Source organism: Sebastes umbrosus, chromosome 12 (assembly GCF_015220745.1).
Source record: "Sebastes umbrosus isolate fSebUmb1 chromosome 12, fSebUmb1.pri, whole genome shotgun sequence".
Taxonomy (NCBI): Eukaryota; Metazoa; Chordata; class Actinopteri; order Perciformes; family Sebastidae; genus Sebastes; species Sebastes umbrosus.
In genome coordinates, this window is record NC_051280.1 from 21,246,327 (window position 1) to 21,271,578 (window position 25,252).

At 42.1% G+C, this 25,252-nt stretch overlaps 3 protein-coding genes across 8 annotated transcripts; 1 reads left to right on the plus strand and 2 right to left on the minus strand.

Annotated features, from left to right (window-relative positions):
* Positions 1-949: 949 nt before the first annotated feature.
* LOC119498676 (ubiquitin-conjugating enzyme E2 R1) lies at positions 950-5,783 on the minus strand. 3 transcript variants are annotated; one of them, XM_037787723.1, is made up of 7 exons: positions 5,439-5,783; positions 5,301-5,360; positions 5,007-5,164; positions 4,016-4,102; positions 3,791-3,888; positions 2,898-3,032; positions 950-2,776 (listed from the first exon to the last, which is right to left on the minus strand). In XM_037787723.1, the coding sequence occupies exons 3-7, from the start codon at positions 5,142-5,144 to the stop codon at positions 2,566-2,568; spliced, it is 669 nt and encodes a 222-aa protein (XP_037643651.1). In that variant the 5' UTR covers positions 5,145-5,164; positions 5,301-5,360; positions 5,439-5,783; the 3' UTR covers positions 950-2,565. The 3 variants fall into 3 exon arrangements, with proteins under 3 accessions (XP_037643651.1, XP_037643649.1, XP_037643650.1); XM_037787721.1 differs by having other exon boundaries at positions 5,007-5,360; XM_037787722.1 differs by having other exon boundaries at positions 5,301-5,783.
* A 2,068-nt stretch (positions 5,784-7,851) lies between these two features.
* On the plus strand, positions 7,852-14,393 carry cactin. Of its 4 annotated transcripts, none has more exons than XM_037787200.1 (11): positions 7,852-8,247; positions 9,338-9,631; positions 9,668-10,055; positions 10,205-10,300; positions 10,392-10,537; positions 11,400-11,562; positions 12,333-12,447; positions 12,555-12,747; positions 12,864-12,986; positions 13,128-13,480; positions 13,728-14,393. In XM_037787200.1, exons 1-11 carry the CDS (start codon positions 7,934-7,936, stop codon positions 14,216-14,218), a joined length of 2,676 nt encoding a protein of 891 aa, XP_037643128.1. In that variant the 5' UTR covers positions 7,852-7,933; the 3' UTR covers positions 14,219-14,393. The 4 variants fall into 4 exon arrangements, with proteins under 4 accessions (XP_037643128.1, XP_037643129.1, XP_037643130.1 ...); XM_037787201.1 differs by having other exon boundaries at positions 7,854-8,247; positions 9,704-10,055; XM_037787202.1 differs by having other exon boundaries at positions 7,854-8,247; positions 9,740-10,055.
* A 248-nt stretch (positions 14,394-14,641) lies between these two features.
* sema4e (semaphorin 4e) lies at positions 14,642-24,202 on the minus strand. The gene is made up of 15 exons (XM_037787203.1): positions 23,590-24,202; positions 20,617-20,927; positions 20,330-20,475; positions 18,928-18,990; positions 18,745-18,843; positions 18,485-18,584; positions 18,275-18,382; positions 17,972-18,123; positions 17,599-17,777; positions 17,326-17,482; positions 16,948-17,170; positions 16,702-16,817; positions 16,407-16,564; positions 16,266-16,318; positions 14,642-15,743 (listed from the first exon to the last, which is right to left on the minus strand). Exons 2-15 carry the CDS (start codon positions 20,720-20,722, stop codon positions 15,115-15,117), a joined length of 2,289 nt encoding a protein of 762 aa, XP_037643131.1. The 5' UTR covers positions 20,723-20,927; positions 23,590-24,202; the 3' UTR covers positions 14,642-15,114.
* Positions 24,203-25,252: the final 1,050 nt, after the last annotated feature.

A 25,252-nucleotide genomic window follows, 5' to 3' on the forward strand; every position in this document is an offset into this window, starting at 1 on the left:
AATATAAATAAATATATAAATATATATAAAAAGAATATATATATTTATATATATATATATATATATAAATATATAAAAAGAATATATATATATATATATATATATATATATATATATATATATATATAAATTTATACTAGTCACATCGCTGTAGACCTTCAAATAAAAGTTAAAGGTTCCCAATAGACTGCTGGATGTCTTCTTGTCTTCATAAACAAGCATTTGTTTATTTCAGCTAAAATATCCCATTGCTGGATTTCACAGATCTTGCACTGTAAAAATTGGATATAGTGTGACTAAAACACAAATTTAGAGGTATTACCTTCTAAGTATATTAAATGCCTATCAGGAAGGCCCAGACCGATGTATGCCCTGTCCAGGTAATAGAGCTCCTAAAAGTAAACAGAGCGGCCCCACTCCTCATGCAACATTTTAAGCTCTTGTACTCTCTTTAAGTCTGTGAAGCTTCAGAGCTTATGGTGGACATTTATATTAAGCAAAAAAAAAACAAAATCTACAACAATTTGGTCATGACATCTTCAGAGTGTCAAAAAAAGTATTCAATCAGAGGGCTGTTGCTTTGAGCTGTAAGAAAATTCCCAATATTCCTGTGTGACCTGAATGCAGCACAGTGTCTTCACCATACTGTATAGATATGCAACACAGCCAAAGAAGAAAGCTGAAATGTGTAAATTCATCTTTCAAGTCTGTCTAAGAGATAAAAATTACATCCATAAAAGAGAGGGAATATTGTAATGCTGTACAACATGGGAGTTTGTGTGGGGGGAAATCAATCCTTAAAGACAAGGAAAAGCTCACATACAGATCTATGTGAGCCATTTTAAAAATAGGCATACCGTTTTAATAATATCAAATGTGAATATATATTTTAAAGTTACTTTTTAGATAGTTAATTTTAACAAACAATTAATTCAAACAATCCAAGCAGTTTTTTTTCCCAATAAATCTTTATTTTTCCGTTTTAAATAGCCGAAAATAAAAAACAAACACAGGTGAATAAAACAATACAGGCGATCATCCATACAGCTACATGTGCATATCAGTTATGGTTCCTGTTGAAGCTGTAAACCAACTCACCTAAAAGAGGAAAAATAGTTGCTTGTCTTAATTATTTTGTCAAATGTAATTCATTATCCTGAGAAATTCAGTATGAAGTCTTAATTTGAGTAAATTAAACAATCAATATTGCTGATGCAAAAATACACACAGGAGACCCATGCACTCTAAAAATTATATGAAAACCTGTATACTCCCCGCTGACACAAAGAATAGAAATGAAAATATAACATGATGGCGGCCTTGAACTCGTTCACTTCCGGGGCTGAAAAACTTTGATAATCCTGACTGATACTGCAACAACACCTTTTGACAGACACTTTTCCTACAGGAGCTTTTTTTTTTTTTGCCAATCAAACCTAATAATCTCATCACATGAATCAATCTCGAGCAAAATATTGCAGGCATAATGTCTAACGAAAGAAAGAGACTAAAATAACAGAAGCCTGCAAAGACAAGAATACAACAAACAGTCAGAAAATGTTTTGGGCTTTCTTTTACACTGCTTTACGTCTTTGGCTCCATCAGGCCTCTCAGAGAGCAAACCTGAGGAGAAATACAATTATGATCAGTAATTAGTTCTGCCCCCCCACGCTGAAAAACTTCCCTACACGTCTCTTAAATCTGAGCTACTTCAAATAACATAACCCCACACTCAAAATGACACAGAAACACATCCAACAGTAACCAGAAGAAAACACAGCAAAAGATCTTGTTACCAAAACTGTTCACATGAGGATTTCACCCACTGACTCAGTTTGCCAGCAGGACCTCCAGATTACAGAGTTCTCTGGGATCTCAGTCAACACAAGTCTTTCTTCTCGCCGAGCTGATCGTGATGTAGGTAAACAGCCCATCGGTAAAAAGGGACAAAAAGCTTTCCGATGTTGTTCTGGCATGCACGAGAACTTTGAAAACACGGTCCCGTGTCATCCCCGTCATATCGAAGATTGTGAAACTTGGAAATGTCTGATTCAATGGATTGATGTTCAGTGCAATCCGGCTGCTTGAAGTTCTCGATCTTCTGTCAGTCGCTGAGACCAACTACTGGTGAGCAACGCCCAGTTACAATTAGGGAAATAAAGATATGAGAAAGAGGCTGAGCAACGTTTGGAATAGTTTGCACCAGTGCAAATGTTGCTGTTGTTAAAAGTGGTATTAACCCCACGATACTATATACTGTACAGGGGACTGAACAACTCAATAGGATTACATAAGTAAGGTTTTAGGTGATAATTAGAATGATAATGTCTGCAAAACTGAAGAAACTGGTGATTTTTGTGTGCTGGTGCAAATTTGACCAGGTCTGACCCTTCCACAACGGTGCATCGATTTTCACCTCAGCGGCTCAGGAAATAACGGCTCTTTTTCGTCGGTTTAGAAGTGGGAAGCTTCAAATCTTTCTTGGTTTGTAGACCAAGAATTTCTGGCAACCCAGACGGAGAAAACGGGCAGCGTACGTCAGCTAGATCGTGGTCTAAAGGCATGTCACGACTCCTCGTTGCCCGAGTCGTCTTCATCGTAGCAGCAGTCGCCGTCCTCGCCATCCACGTCATCGTCGTCGTAGTAATAGTCATAGAAGAGGTCGGAGCCTTCGTCGGGGGCCGGGGCACGCGTGCGGATGCAGTACTCGGCCAGTGTGGTGGGCACCTTCACGCCGTCGCGCTCAGCTTCCGCCTTGGTGGCCAATACCTGTTTCCTGAGAGAGATATTAAAGAAAATGATATGATGACTGACACTTGACAATGAGGCTCTTCAGATTTGGTCTACTCTCGTGAGAGACGTTTTGTAAGTGGCGATAATAAAGTGCGAGCATTTACCTGATGATCTCTACATATTCCCGGTCTTTGCCCTTGCTGTCCCTCCATTTGCGGTACATGACGGAGGCGTCCACGTTGGCGGGAGAGAAGGTGTTGGGTTCATTCAGCAGTGAGATCACACTCAGCAGAATGGTCCTGGAAGCGAACGCAAAGGTGAGTGACAAGTCACAGTGTTAAACCTAACGCAAGGTATGGGGACATTTTTAAATGTTTATTAATGAACAGTATTCATCAACAATTATAATTTTTATTACAACTGCGTTTTACTATGTTGTCATTCATTATCCTCTTACACAGCAGCTTCCACTTATAGGCGCCCACAGGAGGAGTTATAGTTGTCGACAAATACATTAATAAACATTTATATTTGCTTAAAACTTCATTACAGTGCCCTCTCAAAGTAGTGCTATGATGAGTGCTGTCATTCCCATAGATACTATAAATTATACATTTAATTCCCACTTATTTGTACATTCATTCTAAAAGAGACAACAAAACAAAGCCTTGATAATTTTGGTCACATAAAAAAAATGACAATATCCTATTGTTCCACACGCTATAATTTTCTCTATATTAAGAATACAACATGATGTTTAAATGTATTTTTATTACAACATTATTTAAAAAAGATTGGTCTCATTTTGTTTGTGGCTGATTCAGAGAGTAAAAGTGGGTTCAGTTAAGGTACAGCTTCTATTTTTAGCAGCGCCCTTAATAAATTATTGCTTAATACATGATTTGGAAGAGATGGTGCTCTGACACTGAAGACAAATGTCATGTGATTAAGGGTATGAGTCAGGTCAATCATTGAAAAGGTTGAGAGAAGACAAAGAAGGGAGGCACCCAGAGAGGAGAGACATACTGTATATGAGGAGAGATAACGAGGAACTAACCGGACGTTCTGGGTGGGATTCCACCTCTCTGAAGGCAGCTCTCCACTCTGAGGGTCGTCCACTGGAGGGTGCAATATAGAAATACACACATCTCCATTCTAAAAAACAAAGGAAATCATTATGAGATACATCCTATAACAACTGAAAGACGTTACATTAAATATGGTGATAAAGGCGTGAAAAGGCGCCACATTTTAATATCATAATCAGGGTGTGATACGTCACCTCGTAGATGTTGGGGTGCCACATCTTGGTGAGGAAGCGGAAGGCCGGTGGGGAGTATGGGTAGTCTATAGGGAACTTGATCCGAGCCTGGGACACATAAGAGGTCATTACATGTGGCTGTGCAGTGAATGTGCTTCGCTTTCACAAGGACTGATATAGGAAATCGTTCATGACCAAAGCAATAACTCTCCACAACACTTCACCTGTCTAATGGAAAACTCTCAGCTTTATAGTTTGTCTCAACCGTACTCCACTGTTTTTATTGAGTATTCTATAGATATTTATCTCTAGTGTTGATATGTATATTTACACACTAATTTTCCAATCTGGGATCAATAAAGTACATCCATCTACCCCTCTATCTGTATATTAAAGTATATTCTTATATTGAGTATTCTATAGATATTTATCTCGTGTTGATATGTATATTTACACAATTATTTACACAATCATTTTCCAATCTGGGATCAGTAAAGTACATTTATCCATCAATCTGTATATTATAGTATATTCTAATATATTTTTTTATTGTGTATTCTATAGATATTTATCTCTAGTGTTGATATGTATATATACACAATAATTTTCCAATTTGGGATCAATAAAGTACATCTATCTACCTATCTATCTGTATATTATTGTATATTTTAATATATTCTCATAATGAGTATTCTATAGATATTTATCTTTAGTATTGATATGTATATTTACACAATAATTTTCCAATTTGGGATAAAGTACATCTATCTATCTATCTATCTATCTATCTATCACTACAATACACTGTATGGCATATTGTACTGACAGATTTGAATGTCATTGACTTCATATGGTGCTGTCATGCAAATAGTGCAGTAAACTTTGTTTGTCAAGTAGATTATGTTTTTAAGAAACTTTAGGTGTGTATGTTTTAATGTTTTAATGACAAGCCAAAGATGTGCCAATAAAGATAATTTTCTACCTTGATTGGATAATGAAGTGGTCCTCTTACCTTAAAGTACCCCCCTTCATAATGAGTGTTTGGGGGTCCAAAGATGGCCACTTCCCAGTTGTACATGTCAGCCTCGTCCACCAGTGTGATCTTGAATCCCTCGACAGGCTCCTCCTGAAGGCTCTTCATCTCCAGCATGAGAGCTTTCTGTGAACTGGCTACATGAGAGTGTTGGTGTTGCGCCATACTGAACACTGAGCCTTTCTGAAGTTGTTATTGTCTGGAGGAGTGGACAGCTGACTGGGGGGGGGGGGGTTTGTTTACAACCTGACTAGCTGACACTGAGACACCTACTTTGTTCGATGTTCGATGTTCGATGTTCGGAGACAATGAAAACAGGCCAAACCAGCCGGGCTGCGCACAAATCAAACAAAGGTTCCCTTCACTTGTCTCCAAAATCAGATGAATTATTTACAAAATTGATAAACTGACCTCAGCATTGTGGCTGAGCAGCGCCTCCCAGCTTTAGTTGATGTAACCTGGCAGGACAGCCTCGGTTATAAGACGTTAATCTACTGCTAGCTGCTGCTGCTAATGTAAACTAGCTCTACCTGAACAGACCAGCTGAAGAGACGAGTTTAACCGAGGTGTGGAGAGTTTATAACTCACTACGAGAGCCGGAGGAGTTAAGAAAACACACAACTATTGATCTGAAATGCTAGCAAACACAACACTGGAGCGACACTAGTCAGACGTGGAGTTGATATCGATCCTAACTGAAGACTGAAGTGAAGAAGAAATGTTGCTGAAAGGAGTCTCCTCTAGTGATGTGTCGTTCCGAACGAGTCGGCTTAAAGAGCCGGCTCTTTTTAAGTGCCCGATAAGAGCCGGTTCCCATCCGAGAGACGTTTTTCTTTCTTTTTTCTTGAAAGGGACTATTTGTAACTTTCAGAAATGCTTTTTTACAGCGACACCTGTGGCCGTTAAGTCAACGAAAGTCAGCGTCGGGCTCGCGCTTGCTCGCGCTAAATAGACATAAACGAGCATCACTCAAAACATTGAGGCGACACACGTCAGCTAAAACTACAATATCACTCTATATTTCAGCTGCTTGGCAGTAATGTTAGCTGACAAGACGAAGGTCTCTCCCTGAATCAATGTTGATCCTAGTGTTGGCTTTTCCTGCTGGCTGAAGCAGGAAGAGAAATGTTATCGTCCCCGAGCGCGCCCGCAGGGAGACACCGGCACCCGGTCGGACACCGGCACCCGGTCGGACACGATAACGTTTCTCTTCCTGCTTCAGCCCTGCTGATAACATTTCTCTCTGCGGAGCCCCGTCACTTCACAAGACATGGGAAACCTCTGTTGGTCTGGAGGAGCTGCAGCATTTATTTCTGCACAAACTTCCACTGTACATTCACTAGATATTCTCAGAGCTAAACTAACTCTTCTGCAGTGTGGAGTGTGCGCGCGTTCACGTCTGGAGGTGGAGCGAGACAGCGAGAATGCACGCGGTGTGTGAGTGAAGGCAAGCAGGCAGAGGAGCAGAGACTCCGGCCACACGCGAGCGCGCATGTGTCCCGACCCAGTACATTTATATGCTTAAAAAGTTTCAAACAGTCCCTTTAATTAATTCAAGGCAGAATGATAGGATGATCTTCTCCGCGCCACGGGCACTACATGCACTGAAGGTACGTGTCCACAGGGGCGTTTTTTATCGCGAGGGGACCCGACGCTCCGTTTCTGGAATCGCGACGCCACGCTACCAGAATGCATTGCACGGCTGCTTACGTAGACAATGTGGACACGTACCAAGAATGATAGGATGATCTTCTCCGTACCACAGGCACTCCATGCACTTACTGTGACTGAATGTTGTGTTAATGACGTTCATACGACCAATTGGGTGATGACAGACAAAGATTTTACCATCAAGCAGGAAGGGGCGGCGCGCTGATGGTCTACAGGTACAGAGCAGGAGGGAGAGGAGGAGAGAAAGAGAGAAGAGTGCGGTGCGCAAATAGCAGACAAGATGAGTGACAGTCAGAAACAAAGCAGTTTGTAAAATTATGATATTCTGGAAATGATAAGGTTTAGCATAATTAAATTTAATAATTTAAGTGATATATGTGCACACATACTAATTATAAGTCAAAACAACGCTAAATTTGTCTGAATTATAAAAGGCAGAAGTGGTAAAATGAAGAGCCGTTTGGGAGGGAAAGAGCCGGCTCTTCTTTGGTGAGCTGAGCCAAATGATCTGGCTCACTAAAAAGAGACGTAATTCCCATCAGGAGTCTCCTCTCCCCCTCTCTCAAACACAGTGCCCGGTGTTGTCTGGGACTTGTAGTCCACGCTTCATCTGTAAACATGACATTTAACTGTAAACCACACAAAAAGCCAAAAAAATGATGTTTAAAAAAACTTGTTTACGTAAATTAAAATAGAATCAAGGGGATTTGGTTGAGCTGGGGGCATTATTTCTTTTAAATATTAATTTAAGAGTGAACTCAGAGGACTACATTTGCCAGCTGCCTGACGTCACGAAAACACGGAGGGTTGTTTGTGTTTCTGAAAAGCAGCTTTGACCTAATTTCACCATACAGTTATTTTGTACAAAATAACACATTTATATGACGTTAAATTGATTTAGAGTGCCCTGTGTGCTGTTAAAACCGCAATTAAACAAATATAATGTATTTATACATTATAGTTTTCTCAATCGACACTCGTGACGTGTAGAATGTGCGCCATTTCCGTAGAAAGCCCCTTTAAAGATGCCTGTTTGAATTATATTTGAAACCAGGCAATTTACCGCATTGTTTTTATCGGTGTAAGTGTTTTACAATCCGACATGGATGTTCATTTACTTCATTAATGTTTTTATAAATACACATTAAATATTACACACTGTGTGTTTTCTTGTTACCTCTTATTTACGCGACGCAGCGCTGGTCGGACCCCGCATTGACAGAGAGCTCGTCGTGATGGATCCGAAACATCGACGTCGGTCTCGATCCAAGTCCAGAAGCCGGAGCCGGGATCGTCGGAACAGATCCAGAATGAGCAGGTCTCGGTCCCCGGAGGAGAGGAGAGGTCGCAGTCGGTCTTTAGAGACGAAGAAACCCGCCCGAGGACGAGGACGGTCCGGCAGCGGGAACTCCAGCGATGGATCTCCGGAGCGACGTGGGCCTCAACCTCAGCAACACAGAGACCGAGCGGCTTCACGGAGCGGCTCCGAGAGCGACCGGAGGAGAGGACCACACCGAGCCAGGAGCAAGTCCAGGGGGAGATCATCAAGGTAACTGTCTTTGATGTCTGGGGCTAGCTGGTTCCTATGGGGTTTAACGTTTAACAATGAAAACCTGCAGACTCAAGAACAGTTTCTCTCCCTGAACAAACAACACATCAGTGCAACATTAATACACTGAATGTGAAATACATTTATCTGTGCAATGTATCCGTGATGCAATATACACCTCAAGTGTTTACATTTATTTATTTATTTATTTATTTATTACATCTACCCTACCTGTTTTACAATTACCTCTGTTTACATTACATTTATTTTTTTATGTTTTATACCTCTAGTGTAGTACTTCTGTTTATATTTATTTATTACATCTACTTTACCTGTTTTATTTGCTTTATAATTGTGTGTTTTACCTGTTATGTGTTTTATCTGCCTCGTTTTGGCTTGTCAAGTTTTTGTTTTAAAGCACTGACCAGAAGAAGTGGCAAACTATGAATCTCGTATTTAAGGTCGGTGGTTCGATCCCCGGCTGCTACGGGTCACATGTTGATGTGTCCTTGAGCAAGACACTTAACCCCAAACTGCTCCTGAAAGCATAGCCATCGGTTAGAGAATGAGAATGTGAATGAGCATTTAGATTAGATCCTGATGGGCAAAGTTGGCACCTTAGCAGCCTCTGCCATCAGTGTGTGAATTGGTGAATGCTGAGATGTAGTGTAAAGCGCTTTGAGTGGTCGGGAACACTAGAAAAGCGCTATATAAATGCAAGTCCATATACCAAGTCCATCTTGAACGCAGCATTTTTGTCTGCAAGGAGAAGGGCATCATACTCAGTGATAATCTTTCTTGTGCTTATTGCACCCAAAACAGCAACCATTTGTTTTTTGTTTATGTAAGTTCAATTGTAGGTGATTGACAAGGAGTTTCTGGTGCATCTGGATCTATGTTTTAGAGAGTTTAGGGTTAACCTACCAACTCTAATCCACAAAGCAGCTCTTTCCATGCTCCCCATTACAGCCTGCTGACATTCACTCTGTTATTTTTGCTGAAGAGGGCGAAGATGTATTCCCTTTAGTCTCCAATACATGGTTGCTCATCCGGGATCAAAACATTTACTAAATCACCTTTTCTGTCTCAGTTCTGATTCAGGTGATCCCAAAGTGAGGAGGGGGAGAAAGGAAAAGGAGAACCGGAGAGGAGCATCTCAAGAGAAGAGGAGGAGGGAAAGGTCCCAGTCCAGCTCTGATTCCCGTGATGGAGGCAGCGACAGAGAAAGGAGAAGACGAGGAAGTCCTGACAGAGGGAGTACAGTCAGAGACAGACAGAGAAGCGAGCGAGATAGAGATAGAGAGAGGTGGGAGAGCAACAGCAGTAGAGACAGGGAAAGAAAAGGAGACAAAGGCCTGGAGCAGAGGAAGAGGAGCGAAGACAGGGAGCAAGGGAGTAGTGAGCAGAGAAGCAGGGACAGGGAGCAAGGGAGTAGTGAGCAGAGAAGCAGAGACAGGGAGCAAGGGAGTAGTGAGCAGAGAAGCAGAGACAGGGAGCAAGGGAGTAGAGAGCAGAGAAGCAGAGACAGAGGGAGGCAGCGCTCCAGTTCACCCGAGTCGTCTGACAGCTCGGGGTCTGATCGCGGGGGCCGTGTGGTCAAAGAGAAGGAGGATAAGAAGAACCAGAGGGAGATGATGAAAGCTCTGGAGACACCAGAGGAGAAGAGGGCCAGAAGACTGGCAAAGAAGGAAACAAAGGAGAAGAAAAGGAGAGAAAAGATGGGCTGGAGCGAGGAGTACATGGGATACACCAACGCAGACAATCCCTTCGGTGACAACAACTTATTGGGCACGTTCAAATGGCAGAAGGTCAGTCGGAGAGCAGTTTTCAACTGCGTTTGATAAGTTGTTATTGTAAACTGTATTCTAAATTAGTTTGCAGTCACATCATTTTGGAAAGTTGCCTGTTGTAGACTAGCTCTGAGTATCATAACTCATCCAAGATTCTTGTTTTTCAGGCATTGGATAAGAAAGGCATCGGCCATCTGGGAGAAAAAGAGCTTAAAGACAGGAACAAATGTATTCAGGAGGAGAACCGCAGAGAGCTGCAGAAGGTATGAGCTGTGGGGTATTTTTTTTTGTGGCAGTATAATGTTACAGAGTTATGAGAAACTTTCACGAATCATCCTAACTTTGTGTATATAGGTAAAACAGCTGCGTCTGGAGAGGGAGCGAGAGAAGGCCATGAGAGAGACGGAGCTGGAGATGCTGCAGAGAGAAAAGGAGGCCGAGCATTTCAAGACCTGGGCTGAACAGGAAGACAACTTCCATCTGCATCAGGCCAAACTAAGGTGAGTGTGTGCATCAACAATTACTGTATATCTTTTTTTCTGTTGCAGTTCTGTTTGCTCGCACAATTCCAGTTAAGTTCCAAGCTCCTACAACTGATCCTTAATAGAGTGCTGCAGGGATGATGTATTTTTGTAGGCCAACCAGGAAGTTAGCATCGCCCTGGGTTCCCTTGACAAAGAGCCAATGGGATTTTACAATTGGGTTTTGGATTATTGCAGAAAATAAGATCTGTGGCAAACAAACGTTTATGATACTTACACGTTTTGTTAAACAAGATAATCTCCAAAAATGAACACAACTTCTATGATTTTTGAAGTGTGAATGCAATCGCCAGAAGTAAAAGCTAACGTCTATAAACAAACTACACAACGGTCGCATGAACGTGAGTATATACAACGAGGCTGTAATGGCAGACGAGTTGGCGTGATGACATTTAGTAGTCTCATTTAGCCACTTGTTAGCAACCGCCTTTTTTATTTTTTGTAAATATGTTTTATCGATTTTCAAAGATTTTATACCACAAAAGTAACAGATACAAAACATGTACAGTATAAGTCACACAAAATAGATACCATTCATCAGATCTGTTTACAAAGTTAAGTCCCCATTCAACCGCCTTTTTTAAGACACATAAAAGCTTCAAAATTTATGAGTGGGGTATTTACTGACGTATTTTGTCGTAGAACAAAACGTTAAATTTATTTCAGGTATCTAACTAAAAAACACATTTAAAAAACCCATTGACTTCCAGATGAGGGAACCGGAAGTGCAAAAATGCTAACTCATTTCCAGGGCTCATTCCTGCACCGCTCTATACATACTGTATATGCACTGTCTCAGTTTGTATTATTGTGTGTCCAGGTCTAAGATCAGAATCCGTGATGGTCGTGCTAAGCCTATTGACCTTTTGGCGAAGTACATCAGTGCAGAAGATGACGATCTCGCCGTGGAGATGCACGAGCCGTATACCTTTCTCAACGGGCTAACGGTCACCGACATGGACGACCTGCTGGAGGACATTAAGGTCTGTGATTATTATGTGTCCAACCTGCTGTAATCCCCTCACTGTGAGATGAGACCTCACTCTCTGAATAAATCTAGTTGAGATTTGAAATGTTTCAACGTTAATAGTGCAAGTTAAAGCCATTATATGTAGACTTTACATGGGATTCATTCAAATTATTCTGGTGGTACACATTCATATTTGTGGAAAAGTTAGACAATCCCACTGACAACCGTTGCAGTCTGGTTCTTTCAACACATTTATCTTAGAGTCCCTGAGTCAGATCTGTCTGACGTTGTCCTTTTCTTTTAACTGCCTCTGAGGGGCGCCAAATCCCTAAATAATAAAAGTATTTAAGATGTCAGGCTCTGACAGATATTGGTTAAATTGATCTTGTTCATTTAGGCATGAAAATATTTTACTGCTTGGAGGAATTTTTGGCAAACCCCAAAGACATTTTAGCCAGTGCCAAAGGAAATCACACAATGAAATGAATAGATTTCTCTAACATAAGGTAACACAGACTCATTGCCTTTACTGAACGCCGACCGATCGCGCTTACTGTCGTCCCCCAAAGGCCCATTCTGAGCCAGAAAAAACCCTGGATATGCAGACACAACACTGATATTGAATGATCACCCTGCCCAAAGTGTAAACTGAGTGTTGTATCATGCAGATTGACCCTAAACATGACATATTAGGCCATGTGTTAACAGTTGCTTCACACCTATTGTTCTTCTGAAGAGCGCCATCTGATTATGGTTACCTGTGTTGTGTTGTTGTGCTGGTAGGTGTACATGGAGTTGGAGCAGGGGAAGAACGTGGACTTCTGGAGGGACATGACGACAATCACTGAGGACGAGATCAGCAAACTGAGGAAACTGGAGGCCTCTGGGAAAGGACCAGGTATGTAATATTCCCTGCTTTGATTTTACGAGTTAGGTAATTGTATGTGCAACATGCTCAACCACATTCTTTCCCTTTATCTTCAATGCAATCGTTTTAATCCTCAGGTGATCGTCGTGAGGGCATCAACACGGCTGTGAGCATCGATGTCCAGATAGTGTTCAAAGGAAAGACGTACAGCCAGCTGCAGGCGCTGCACCTGAACATCGAGACCAAAATTCGGGCCGGAGGATCCAATCTTGATATCGGTTACTGGGAGAGTCTGCTGCAGCAAGTCAGAGTCTACATGGCCAGAGCGAGGTACGAATATGGGGGAACCCTTATTGTTTCTGCTGTTGCAATGATTTGAATTAGAAGTTACAAGCATGATTAATCTGGATAGACGGAGTGTGTAAAACTACAATTTAACGTCCCAGGTTGAGAGAGCGACATCAGGACGTGCTGCGTCAGAAGCTGTTCAAGCTGAAACAGGAACAAGGAGTGGAGAGTGAACCGTTGTTCCCCATCATCAAAGAGGAGGCGAGGAGTGACGATGACGAGTAAGTTACCTCGAAACACGGTGCACTTCCTTAAGCCGTGGGGCTCGCTCAGTTACTGTGCCTGCTGTCAGGTGACAGCGACCTGAGGTTCAACTTTCACTTGACGCTGTGTTAATTCTCACTTCTGTGTTCTCAAAAAAGGGCGACCGCAACAGGGGAGCCCAGCCAGTCTTCATCCTCCTCCGCGAGAAATAAGAACAGAGAAACCGAAGAGGACGGAGAGGAGGCGGGTCCGTCGACATCCACGGCAGGAAACCAAGACGGGGACGGAGAGGAAAAGGGCGACAAGAAGGACGAAGAGAAGGAGGGCGAGGTGGTGGAGGCCGTGCTGACGGAGGAGGATTTGATCCAGCAGAGCCAGGCGGAGTACGACTCCGGGCGCTACAGTCCCGTGATGCTGACGACCTCCGAGCTGCCGCTGGACACGCACACGATAACGCCGGAGGAGGACACGCAAAGGCTGCAGCTAGCACGCACACAGCTACAAGTCACCGGTATGAGATTATTAACGCACTAAAAGCTTCCAAATCAGAATCACGAAAAAGAAAGCAAGTACAGTAAATTAAAGTAAACAAACTATTCAGTATTTTGTTACATGGAACAGTAAAAGAATAGTAAGGCACAGACATGATACAGTGGGGAAACAACACCACCAGTGTTCTGTGGGGTAGCTTGAACTGTTCAAGTATGTGATGTATCATGTATTCTTACTCACCGTTGCTTCTATGACTTCTCTATCAGGTGATGCCGGCGAAAGCGCCGAGGACGCCTTCGTACGTCGCGCCAAAGAGGGCATGGGCAACGACGAGGCCCAGTTCAGCGTGGAGTTACCCGTCACGGGGAAGATGTACCTGTGGGCGGACAAATACCGTCCCAGGAAACCCCGCTTCTTCAACAGGGTGCACACCGGCTTCGAGTGGAACAAATATAACCAGACGCATTACGACTTCGACAACCCACCGCCCAAGATCGTCCAGGGTTACAAGTTCAACATCTTCTACCCGGATCTGATCGACAAGCGCTCCACCCCGCAGTACTTCCTGGAGCCCAGTCCCGACAACAAGGACTTTGGGATCTTAAGGTTCCACGCCGGCCCTCCGTACGAGGACATCGCCTTTAAGATTGTGAACAGGGAGTGGGAGTACTCGCACCGGCATGGCTTCCGCTGTCAGTTCGCCAACGGTATCTTCCAGCTGTGGTTCCACTTCAAGAGGTACCGCTACAGGAGATAGAGACCACGCACCAGGATGGACCAGGAGCCCAGTCACTGGGTTTTAAACCGTACACGCTGTATTATATAGGCTGTGCTCAAATCATTCTGTACTGTTGTCTGAAAAAGTAATTTGTAATGTAGTCTGAATATTACACATTAAAGATTTTTTCCCCCTTTTTACTCTTTGCAAGTCACCACTGGTTCATGGTTTTTGTGTTGTGAACACCAATTTAAAACATGTCATTTTAGAGTTTAAAACAGTCAACATCTGAAAGTGGATCGGTCTTCAGACAGAGACTGGATCTAAACACACAAAAGTACATAGATGATTCATAATTGCAGGTATCTTCCACATCTGTTCCTCACATTCTTGGCAAGTCCAGCCTTGTTGAAATCTAGTAAACCCTGTTGGCTATATTTAGATACACTGTGGCAACACAACGACCAGGTAGAAAAGGTTTAATAATACAATAAAACAAAATCCTGGCAGCTAGTGGTTAGAAATGAAATGGCTCAATTTCAGTTAATGTACATTCCCTGTGAAAATCATACCAATCTTTACAAGATATTTCAAATTTATAAAAGGGATTTACAACAATTAGTAGGAAGCTAAAACACTTAAACGTACAGACAAGTGTAATAAAACACAACAAAGAAGTAAAGCAGAAATTCAAGTGTCTCATACTTGTACAAAATTCATATTATACAATCTTTTGGAGTGTCTGAAGACAAAGTTTCAACCACTCAGAAGGTTTTTTTGGCTCCCATAAATTGAGATTCAACTCTCAAACATTACAGCTGAACTGATAAATCTAGTATCTGCCTAGAAACAAAAGTTTTTGGCCATTACCATTCCTTTCTCAAACTTCAGGGGCGCTGAACGGGAAACTGAACACAGCATTGCGCTTGTCATTTTCAAATTTCGGACTCGTCATAAGTACACTGCAGCGTTTGAAGATCAACTTGTGGGCCGTTGTTCTCCCCAGCCGCACTGAATGCCGCCTCCCCTCCCATTTGGTTGTTATTACGGCTGCTGCTTGATTCCGACACCAGGCACTTGTCCTCTACCGATGCAGGCCTCCTCAGTGAATTCCGGGATTGCTCTCTATTCATCTTTCCGCAGTTCCAGGGCAGCGGTAGGTGGCCTTTGTAAAAGTTCCAAGCCAAAAGTACAACAAGAGAAAATACAAGGAGCCCGACTACGGCCTGCAGTCCAGTCACAGAGGCGGCATTTATCTGAGGCCGGGGAAGAATCCCTCTCCCAGCGCCAGATCCTGATGCCATGCTAACCTGGTACTCGGCCACAGTGGTTGTGTACTTGCCGGCTTTGGAGACCTCCACAGACTGGCAGCGGTAGCGACCAGTGTCAGAGTCTGTGGCGTTGAGGATGAGCAGTCCGTCTCGTAGAAGTTGGCAGCGAGTCGAAGAGGCGATAGGGCTGCCGTCCCGCTCCCAGCTGGTTTTCGACAGGTTGGAGGGAGCAGAACAGCGGAGCTCCACATTTCCCCCGCGCCAGATGAACTGATTCACGGGATCCAAAGGATCTGAAAACAAAACAGACACAGTCCTTCACATGATACGCATTTTCATTTTAACAACCCACAATTAACCTCGATTGTGGTTCTTTCAAGTTGAAGGAGTGGAATGATGCAAACTGCCAGTTTTTGTTCAGAATCACAAACTAGAATAACCGCCGCGCGGCCAACCAGTGCCATGTCTGTCCAAAATGTCATCACTTCATAATTTTATCCTGTTAGACATGTGTGTGTTAAATTGTCATAATTAGCATATGAATTCTTGAGTTATGGCCAAAAATGTGTTTTGTGAGGTCATAGTGACTTTTGACCTTTAACCATCAGATTCTAATCAGTTCATCCTTGAGTCCAAGTGGACGGGAAGAAATTCCCTCCAGGCGTTCCTGAGATATCACATTCACGAGAATGGTACGGACGGAAAACCTGAAAACATTATGTCTCTGGCTTCGACTGTCGCCAGCACGGAGGCATAAAAATAAATATGTACTTATCATTTATTGATTATTTAGGTGCTAGTGTGCACGAACTCACCAGGATCTGGGCAGAGAGAGGCATTTCCTACTTTCACACTTTGGATTAGTTTTCTAAAGGAGAAGATACAATGATTGAAATGTATGGATAGAACAGATATCAACACGGCTTGCTCTACTACATGTTGGGACAGCTGCCTACCTTTTTGAACTGGAAAGGAGAACACATTTCCCAACAGCTTTGTCCCAGCCGCAGTATGGGTCTCTGGCTAGAACACAGTCCATACAGGATGAGGACCTCCCACAGGTGGCCAGTGGTAACTGAGCTGCTCCGCTGTCTGAGCCTGCATACAGCTGACCCTGTACACAACGGATCCATCACACACAAACACAGAGTAATGACACTGAATATTATTATTATTATCATTATTATTATGTAGGTGCTTTACCGAAATATACAATGAACACACTTGAATAGTGATTTAAAAGTCAATTACCGTGACATTAGAGAATTTCAGAATCTTGATTGGCTCTGGGGGTTGGAAGAGTTGCACTTCCTCTATGATGAACATCTCTCCATCGTAGTTCGCTGCTTTCAGAATTGTGCCTTCCTCTTTACGTATAAAAACATTGTAACATGCTATATTTACATGCTGACACATATCGCCTGATGCTTATCACTGATGTGGTCAAGTTGTGAAAAGCAGCATAAATATACAGGAAGTGGCTGCACTGACACCAACCTGTGCCTATGAACATCACGCAGTTCATCTCTCCGTCTGCTGCCTGCACTTGGTCGACTATGATGCGTGTGAATGTAGATCCCCGTCGCACCAGAACAGGCTTGTCATCTATTGGCTGGATAGCTTGGTCCATGAGCTGTTTATCTTTGATAAATTGAAGGGTCCGGTCTGGGAGGTCCAGAGTCTGAGTTATGCCCGCTTTACGAGCCTCATTGTCTATACACTGGCGAGGGAAGAGTGGAAGGAAAGAGAAAAGACAGAACAACGGAGTCAGAGTACAAAAGGAATCCTGCTGGGACACTCGTAAAAAACAAAAAAAAGTTGCCTTTTGAGTTTTGCCTTTGTTTCTAACACGCGTTGAATAGCGGGCAGACTCACAGCTCCGGGCCGAGGGACGGGCACATCTCCGCTGTACATCACCCACTTAACATGGGAGGTTTCTACGGTGACTGGGTTCTTGTACTTCCCCTCTGCAAAAACTTTGCTGATGTCAGACACGCGGTACGCACACACTGCAGACAGGTCTGAAGGGTCCCTGAAACACACACACACACACAGAAAATGTGAGCCAAGTGGTGTGCCAAAGACCATTAAAGAGAAAGAGACTCTGCTCCCTCAAACACAAACACACATTTGTTATTTCAAACGTACGACTGTGGTGTGAAGATGGCGTAGAACAAACAGTCCTTCCAGGGCCTCTTCGGGTTACACGAGCGGTAAGTGTCCTGGATAACGTTCGGCAGCTGAGGCCTCAGCATTGGACAGTCCATTCTGGCCTTCAGGAAGGATGTCCATGTTCTCTGCAAGGTCCTCTGGCCTCCAATATCCCCCTGTGAGCACAGAAAGACCCCATAATGCCACACTGACAAGTGGAAAAACACAAAGATAAACGGGATGCCCAATCAAGCTGCGGAAAGGGCGGCAAGAGCGCAACTGAGGAAGTGCTGTTTATATGTTACTGTCGTCTTGGGAAATACAGCTGCGACAAATACGTGCATTCAGGACAGGATGAACTCTTTTTCACCTTGCAGACACGGGCCACGCGGGAAACAACCAGTTTGCTGAAACAGTCCCACTCCACAGCTTTCTCGCTGAAGAACAGGTAAACCTTGTCATCGTCTCCCTCCACGCTTAGGTCACTCTCTTGCATCAGAGCCATGGAGACAAAGTTGGGCTCTGGCGTAGAAAGAAGGAAAAAACATCAACACTGACTGAGCTACTAAGCAAATCATCAAGGTGAAACACTTCACCTCAGTACAGAGACAGTGAAGCCCTCGCATGAACGTAGCATCTTGCAAAAAACACATGACATACTATCACGTCTTACCATTAAGCCAGGAGCTCTTGAACTCAGTGCGTATGACAGGAGAGCTGCGCGACAGGGCGGGTTGAGAACCCAGGAAGTTCGTTGTAGTGGCGGAGTATAGGTTGTTTTCTGGGAAGACACGACGGCAGACACAGAGATACAAATTTAAAAAATGTTGCTATATTAACTGTTCTTCCTCAGTTTCTTATCTGTTGTATAATTGCTACTCACCAACCATGACGGAGGCATAACTCCGGACAGGATCAAATGGACACTTCCCTTTGCCATCCTCTGCTTTCTTCTCAAGAGTCAGCTTTTCATTTGCGTACGACTGCACAGACAAACACAGAGGCGCTGCAACTTTCAAAGTCTTTAAATTCTACAGTTATTTCACATACACACACACTATGATTTTGATGTAAAAAACTTTATACAGCACGGAATATGAATTGAGATAAACAAGCAGCACTGTGGCTCTGAATTCATCTCACCATGTAATCACACTCGGGATCAAACGCATTGGTTCCACACACATACATCCTGTTATCCTCCGTCTGATGCATGACCCTGATATAGTTCTTGCACTCCGTCTGTAAATGCATTTTTAAAAAGCAATGACTACATCTGCTCAATATGCAATACATTTGAAATAGCAAAAGCTAAAAGGGACCCACCTCAGGATCTTTTCCTTTTTTCTTACACTCATCTTCTTGCTGTTGCGTCACTTCCCATTTAACCTAAAAGAGTGAAAAACAAATTTAGTTTTTAAATGTTTCTGTTTTTCAAGTTGATGTGTTTTTCTGTTGTATCTTTTGGCATTTATCATGCCTTTATTTGACAGCTATTTGACAGGTATGACATGCAACAAAGGTGCCCAGCTGGAGTCGAACCAGAGACAGTATGTGATGAGTGATATTCACCTTTACCATCAGGCTACCAGACAGTGGTGGGAGAAGTACTACGATTTTTTTTGCTTTAAAAGGTGCAATATGTAGGATTTGGTAGCATCTAGTGTAGTGGTTGCATATTGCAACCCGCTGAGTACCCCTCCACTCACTCCTCTCTTTCCAAGAATGCGGTAACGTGAGCCGCAGAGTGCAAAACTGTGGTAACACCGTTACCATAATAACAATACTTTAGGAGCAACGGAAGTCACACGGGCGGCTGGCGGTACCACGGTTTTGCACTCAGCGGCTCACATTACCGTAGTTTCACAAACGTGTTGGAGAACTACGGTGGCCTTCAGGTAACATGAAAACGTGAAAGGCTCTCTCTAGAGCCAGTGTTTGGTTCGTCCGTTCTGGGCTACTGTAGAAAGCTGGTGGAGAAACACGGCGGACTCTGTGAAGAGGACCCGCTCCCTATGTAGATATGAAGAGCTCATTCTAAGCTAATGAAAACACAACGATTCTTCAGGTGATTATACACTAATGAAAACATAGTTCTGAATATTATATTCTATTTCTGCCAGTAGATTCCCCCAAAAGTCCTGCATTCAAAATGTTATTTATGTAAAAGTACATTGTCATTAGAGTCAAAAATATATCAAAAGTAAATGTACTCATATAGCTCTCTCTTCAGAACATTATATTATTGAATTATAATTACTGATGCATTCATAAGTACATTGCTTGTAGTTTTTACTATATATATACTACCAGGTAGCAAGGGATCAATAACATCTTATCTTTATCCATAATAAAACATCACTATTTATTTGTTGTTACCTCTAACAATTTATACCCTTCATTGAGGAAACAAAGCAGTTGCTAGGAAAGTAAAATGTACTTGCAAATGTAACTGAAGTGGAGGTATAACAGCTGAAATCAGCAAATAACTTCCAGTAGAGCTGGTTGGTTTTAGTATGTGTTGAGTGAATTTTTAGTGACAGTGTAAAATGTCTTTAATTGTAGTGCAAAGCTGTTTGTCTGCCAAGGCTCGCAGGCAGCCTGGCACGACACACAAGTTTACTCTTTAAGATTTCTTAGCCCCGGGCCAAGAAAGCCGTGATATGAAATGTCAATCTAATGCTAACAGAATTGGCCTTAACTGCATTGTTAACATCGGTGTTCTTACTGAAGCAAGTTTCTTGGAGATGTCGTTGAGGTCAAGAGCATACACCGCTTCCCTGGCACCCAGCAATAGCAGGCCCAGATCTTCTCTCAACAGCATGGTGGAGTAGTTGAACACTCCTTCCTCGTGAAACAGGTGGGCGTTGTCCCCTAGAGACGGAACATGACTGATTAACTCGGCAACCACACGGTTTTCGTAATAAGTAAGCCCAAACTTACTCAAACCATATGATTCATCACGTGATGACACATGGTAAGCCAAGGTTACACAAGACAGACATCAACACTCACCATGGTAGGGCACAAATCTGCGGGGGATGCAGACCAGCGGTGCGTTTTCTTGCGTCAAGGCCAGGGGCAGCAGCCAAAAGACACAGAGGGGCAGCAGCGGATGCATGGCTCTTTTGTTCAAACTAAAGAGGAATTTAAGCTTTATTGTTTCCTTAATAGTCACTCATACAAGGGTAGAGACAGTGAGCAGCATCTATGACGTGATGAGGTCTGTGCTGACTGAAGGGCACTGGCCCCTTTACTGGCCCCGCTCAGCAGGCTGTCCATGATGAGATGGATGGCACAGACCAAAGAAACAATGCCGAGGAGAGCTGAAAGACACAAGGTTGTATGGATATCACAATCAATTCACCGGACATGAGACCTGGCAGAAAAGAAGCTTCAAATATGTACAGCAAAACACATGACAAAAAACAAACAAGAAAAAGACATGTGAAGAGAAACATTTATAAGGTGTGATAAAAACAAAAGTGAGTGGAAAAAACAAAGCAAAAGAGTAGCCAGAAAGGGCAGAGTGAGCTAAAGTCAACGCGGCAGTAAATCTGTCAGTGCCATAGTGATGTTAATGCAGCGCTGTGAAAGGCATTCAGCAGGGTGCAGGGATGTCAACTTCAGCTCTCCTGCAGCACCAAACACAAGCACACAATGAGAGATTCACAGAGAGAGCCAAAGGCTGGTGCACATGAGAGAGGAGCTCTTGCACCAAAGTCGTTGCAAGAGCCGTTTCACAAACAACGACAGGGTGTATGTTCAGTTGACAACATCCTTACCACATAACTGGTGGTAAGGATGTTGTCAAACCAACAGTTTACCAACATAGTGACTTGTGTCAGGGCATGCTTTGCTTTTAATTACACTAACAGCTTTTGTTTTCTATGATTTTGTCCAGCAGTGTTACTAAATACAAAATACATATATGGAAATAACTGTAAGTTTAATTGGATTATATTCACCAGAAGTATAAAACATTAGATGTCCCTTATAAATTAAACAGAAAATACCGTTTCTTCAACAGTTTGTTTTAATTGTAAGTGTGATATACAAGCACATCATGCCGATCTGATTCAACATGCTAGCACTGAAAAACATAAAAGAAACGCAGCACCGTTCTCTTTAAAGAGGCTTACCGACATTGGATTCATGGTCTTTGCAAAAGGAAAATGGAAAAATTAAATTAATGTTCAACTTGTTTAAAGGGACTGTTTGTAACTTCTTATACGTATAAATCAATCCGGGTCGGTGTCCCATGCGCGCTCGCGTGTCGCTACGCTGTTCAGACTCATACTCAAACACAAACTACACGGAAGCATCAAAACCGCAAAGTTATATATCTAGTCAAGCACGTCTTGCAAAACAGTGTTGGGCGCGGTCGGAGGACGCGGGGGAGACCGTAGCTTTGGTCTCTGCGGTTCTCTGCTCCGCTACCTGCCAGCTGTACTCTGCTGCTCTGCCTGCTTGCCTTCAGTCACACACCGCGCTCGTTCTCGCTATTTCGCTCCACACGTGTATGCGCGCACACTACACACTGCAGAAGAGTTAGTTTAGCTCTGAGAATATCTAGTGAATGTACAGTGGACGTTTGCGCAGAAATAAATGCTGCAGCTCCTCCAGACCAACAGAGGTTTACCCGTGTCTTGTGAAGTGACGGGACTCCGCAGCGAGAAACGTTATCGTCTCCGACCTAAACTCCAGTGTCTCCCCTGTTCCTTCTGACCGGGGTCGGGAGGCTGAGGCAGGAAAAGCACTAGGATCAGCAGTGATTCATGGAGAGACCTTCGTCTGGTCAGCTAACATTACTGCCAAGCAGGTGAAATATAGAGTGATATTGTGGTTTTAGCTGACGTGTGTCGCCTCACTGTTTTGAGTGATGCTTGTTCGTGTCTATTTAGAGCGAGCACACGCTGACTTTCGTTGACTTAACGGCCACAGGTGTTGCTGTTACAACCAATTTCTGATTCTTACAAACAGTCGCTTTAAGTTTAGTTGAGAAGAAAAATGTAAAGTTACAAGCTAAAAATTAAACACAAAAATTAAATAAAATGTTCTACTACTTTAAGTTTAGTTGACAAGAAAAATTTAAAGTTACAAGCTAAAAATTGATTAAAAATCCAATGCAAAAATTAAATGAAATGTTCAACTTGTTTAAGTTTAGTTGACAAGAAAAATGTAAAGGTACAAGCTAAATATTAAATACAACAAATTAAATAAAATGTTCTACTTTAAGTTTAGTTGACAAGAAAAATGTAAAGTTACAAGCTAAAAATGTATTAAAAAATGCAATGAAATGCATGCAATCCAAAATAATTCATACATATATATGAAGTGATCAAGTGGCCACCTCTCTCTCGTATTGTGGTAGGTAGATAGGTAAGGTCGCTTGTTTTGAGCTTTTTTAGGGAGAGAGTTGCTTCTTTTGGGCTTGTTTCTATAAACCTGGTTGCTTGTTTCTCTCTCTAGTAACCATGCTGCTGCTGAGTGGGTGTGTACTGTAGCTGCTTCTTCTTTCCCCAAGAGAGGTGTGCTGTGTTTGACTGATGAGCTGCGGCATGTCAGAGAATGCAGCCCTGATAAGATGTTTGACATATTTGGCCCTTGGGCCAAAAGCACAGCGTCACTCAACACCCATCTGCCTGCAAACACACTCACACACTCACACACATGTACTGTTTATACATTTATGCGCCAAAAAATGCCCCCCCCCTAGCAACCCCGTCGGCAAGTGCGTAAACTTTCGTCTTGACGTGTTAAAGTGACTCTGAAATCAGTCAAAAATGCAGTTTAGGGCAATTTAAGAGTAAGCTTGTGAGTTTGTTTTAGTTTATTTAGAGTGTAATCTGTTATTTAAAGTTACTTTTACTACATATAATACAGTTTTAAGCTCACATTTCCATAAAAAAAAATGGTGAAAATGCACGAGCTCAAGCAGTTAGTTAACTAACCGTCAACACACACCTATCAAAGTTAATCACTTACCTGCTCACTGACACGCCCAAGACTGCGGAGGATTCCATTAAAAAATAGTCCCAACACCTGTTTAAGTGTAATTAACTAAACCATTACGTCTTCATTAACTAACAGACTGGTAGTAAAAACGAACTAATACTATTTATAAACGGTTGAGGAGTGTTAAGAAGTCCTCCACTCACAGCCGTTACTAACGTCTCTAACGTCTTTAACGTCTCCAACGTCTCTAACGTCCGCGGCGGAGACGTTCAACTGAAGATTCAAGTTGTTTAACAACAGGTTCAACTTCTCTAAACTTCCGACCGCAGAAAAGCAGGTCTGTCTCTGTTGGTTTCCTCCCTCTCTCTCTCAAAGTCTCAAAATCACAGCGGTCCTCCGTTATTGTTAGAGACTAGAGGGTCTCTCAGCGCTCACATCCCCGCGGTGAAGAGGTGTTTGAATGGCTGCTTGCTTCCGCTGCTCCGTTTGGCCCCGCAGGTTACGTTCAAACTGCCGTTGAGGTGGAGTAACGTGAAGGCGCTGATCTCACGTCTGATCAAGTCTTCATATTATATATACACTGTTATCTGTACGTGGAGGAGGACACAGATGATCCAGGGTGGGCGAGGTTGAAGATAAAAGCATGCTGGAGGGTGTTCTCAAGGGTTGGCACGCTTTTTTGTTTTGTTACTTGAGTTTGAGCAACATGTACTAGCAGGAGTGATGGACTAACGTTACCTAGTGGTGTGTTGTGGGAGCGGTCTGTCCTCCTGCATGGGGTCTGGTATTATCATCATGTTCCTTATAATAATGTTGCACCTGCACAGAAATAGCCTTAAATATGTGTGAATAATATCCACACACACAATAATAATAATAATAATAATAATAATAATAATAATATTCACACAATAATATTCACAATCAATAATATTCACACATATTATGTTATACGTTATTTTGTCTAGGCAGTTGGAGGTGGGAGAAAAGTGAAAATTCTCTGTGTTAAATATGTGTGAATAATATTCACACACACAATAATAATAATAATAATAATAATAATAATAATAATAATAATAATATTATTATTATTAATAATAATAATAATAACACAAAATAATAATAATAATAATAATAATAATAATATTCACACACAATAATATTCACACTCAATAATATTCACACATATTATGTTATACGTTATTTTGTCTAGGCAGTTGGAGGTGGGAGAAAAGTGAAAATTCTCTGTGTTAAATATGTGTGAATAATATTCACACACACAATAATAATAATAATAATAATAATAATAATAATAATAATAATAATAATAATAATAATAATATTAATAATAATAATAATAATAACACAAAATAATAATAATAATAATAATAATAATATTCACACACAATAATATTCACACTCAATAATATTCACACATATCATGTTATTATAAGTTATTTTGTCCAGGCAGTTGGAGGTGGGAGAAAAGTGAAAATTCTCTGTGTTAAATATGTGTGAATAATATCCACACACACAATAATAATAATAATAATAATAATAATAATAATAATATTCACACAATAATATTCACAATCAATAATATTCACACATATTATGTTATACGTTATTTTGTCTAGGCAGTTGGAGGTGGGAGAAAAGTGAAAATTCTCTGTGTTAAATATGTGTGAATAAT

Bases quoted from the DNA above. Each gene is read 5' to 3' on its own strand.
- sema4e (XM_037787203.1), bottom strand. From the start codon at position 20,722: ATGCATCCGCTGCTGCCCCTCTGTGTCTTTTGGCTGCTGCCCCTGGCC. The intron at 18,991-20,329 runs GTAAGAACACCG...TCACTCTTTTAG, and splicing joins TCTCCAAGAAACTTGCTTCA to GTTAAATGGGAAGTGACGCA. The intron at 15,744-16,265 runs GTGAGTTCGTGC...TTTTGTTTTCAG, and splicing joins CTCTCTCTGCCCAGATCCTG to ATCCTTTGGATCCCGTGAAT.
- cactin (XM_037787199.1), top strand. From the start codon at position 7,934: ATGGATCCGAAACATCGACGTCGGTCTCGATCCAAGTCCAGAAGCCGG. The intron at 10,056-10,204 runs GTCAGTCGGAGA...CTTGTTTTTCAG, and splicing joins GCACGTTCAAATGGCAGAAG to GCATTGGATAAGAAAGGCAT. The intron at 12,987-13,127 runs GTAAGTTACCTC...TTCTCAAAAAAG, and splicing joins GCGAGGAGTGACGATGACGA to GGCGACCGCAACAGGGGAGC.
- LOC119498676 (XM_037787721.1), bottom strand. From the start codon at position 5,192: ATGGCGCAACACCAACACTCTCATGTAGCCAGTTCACAGAAAGCTCTC. The intron at 4,103-5,006 runs GTAAGAGGACCA...TATGTGTCCCAG, and splicing joins ATGAAGGGGGGTACTTTAAG to GCTCGGATCAAGTTCCCTAT. The intron at 3,033-3,790 runs GTTAGTTCCTCG...GTTCGCTTCCAG, and splicing joins AATCCCACCCAGAACGTCCG to GACCATTCTGCTGAGTGTGA.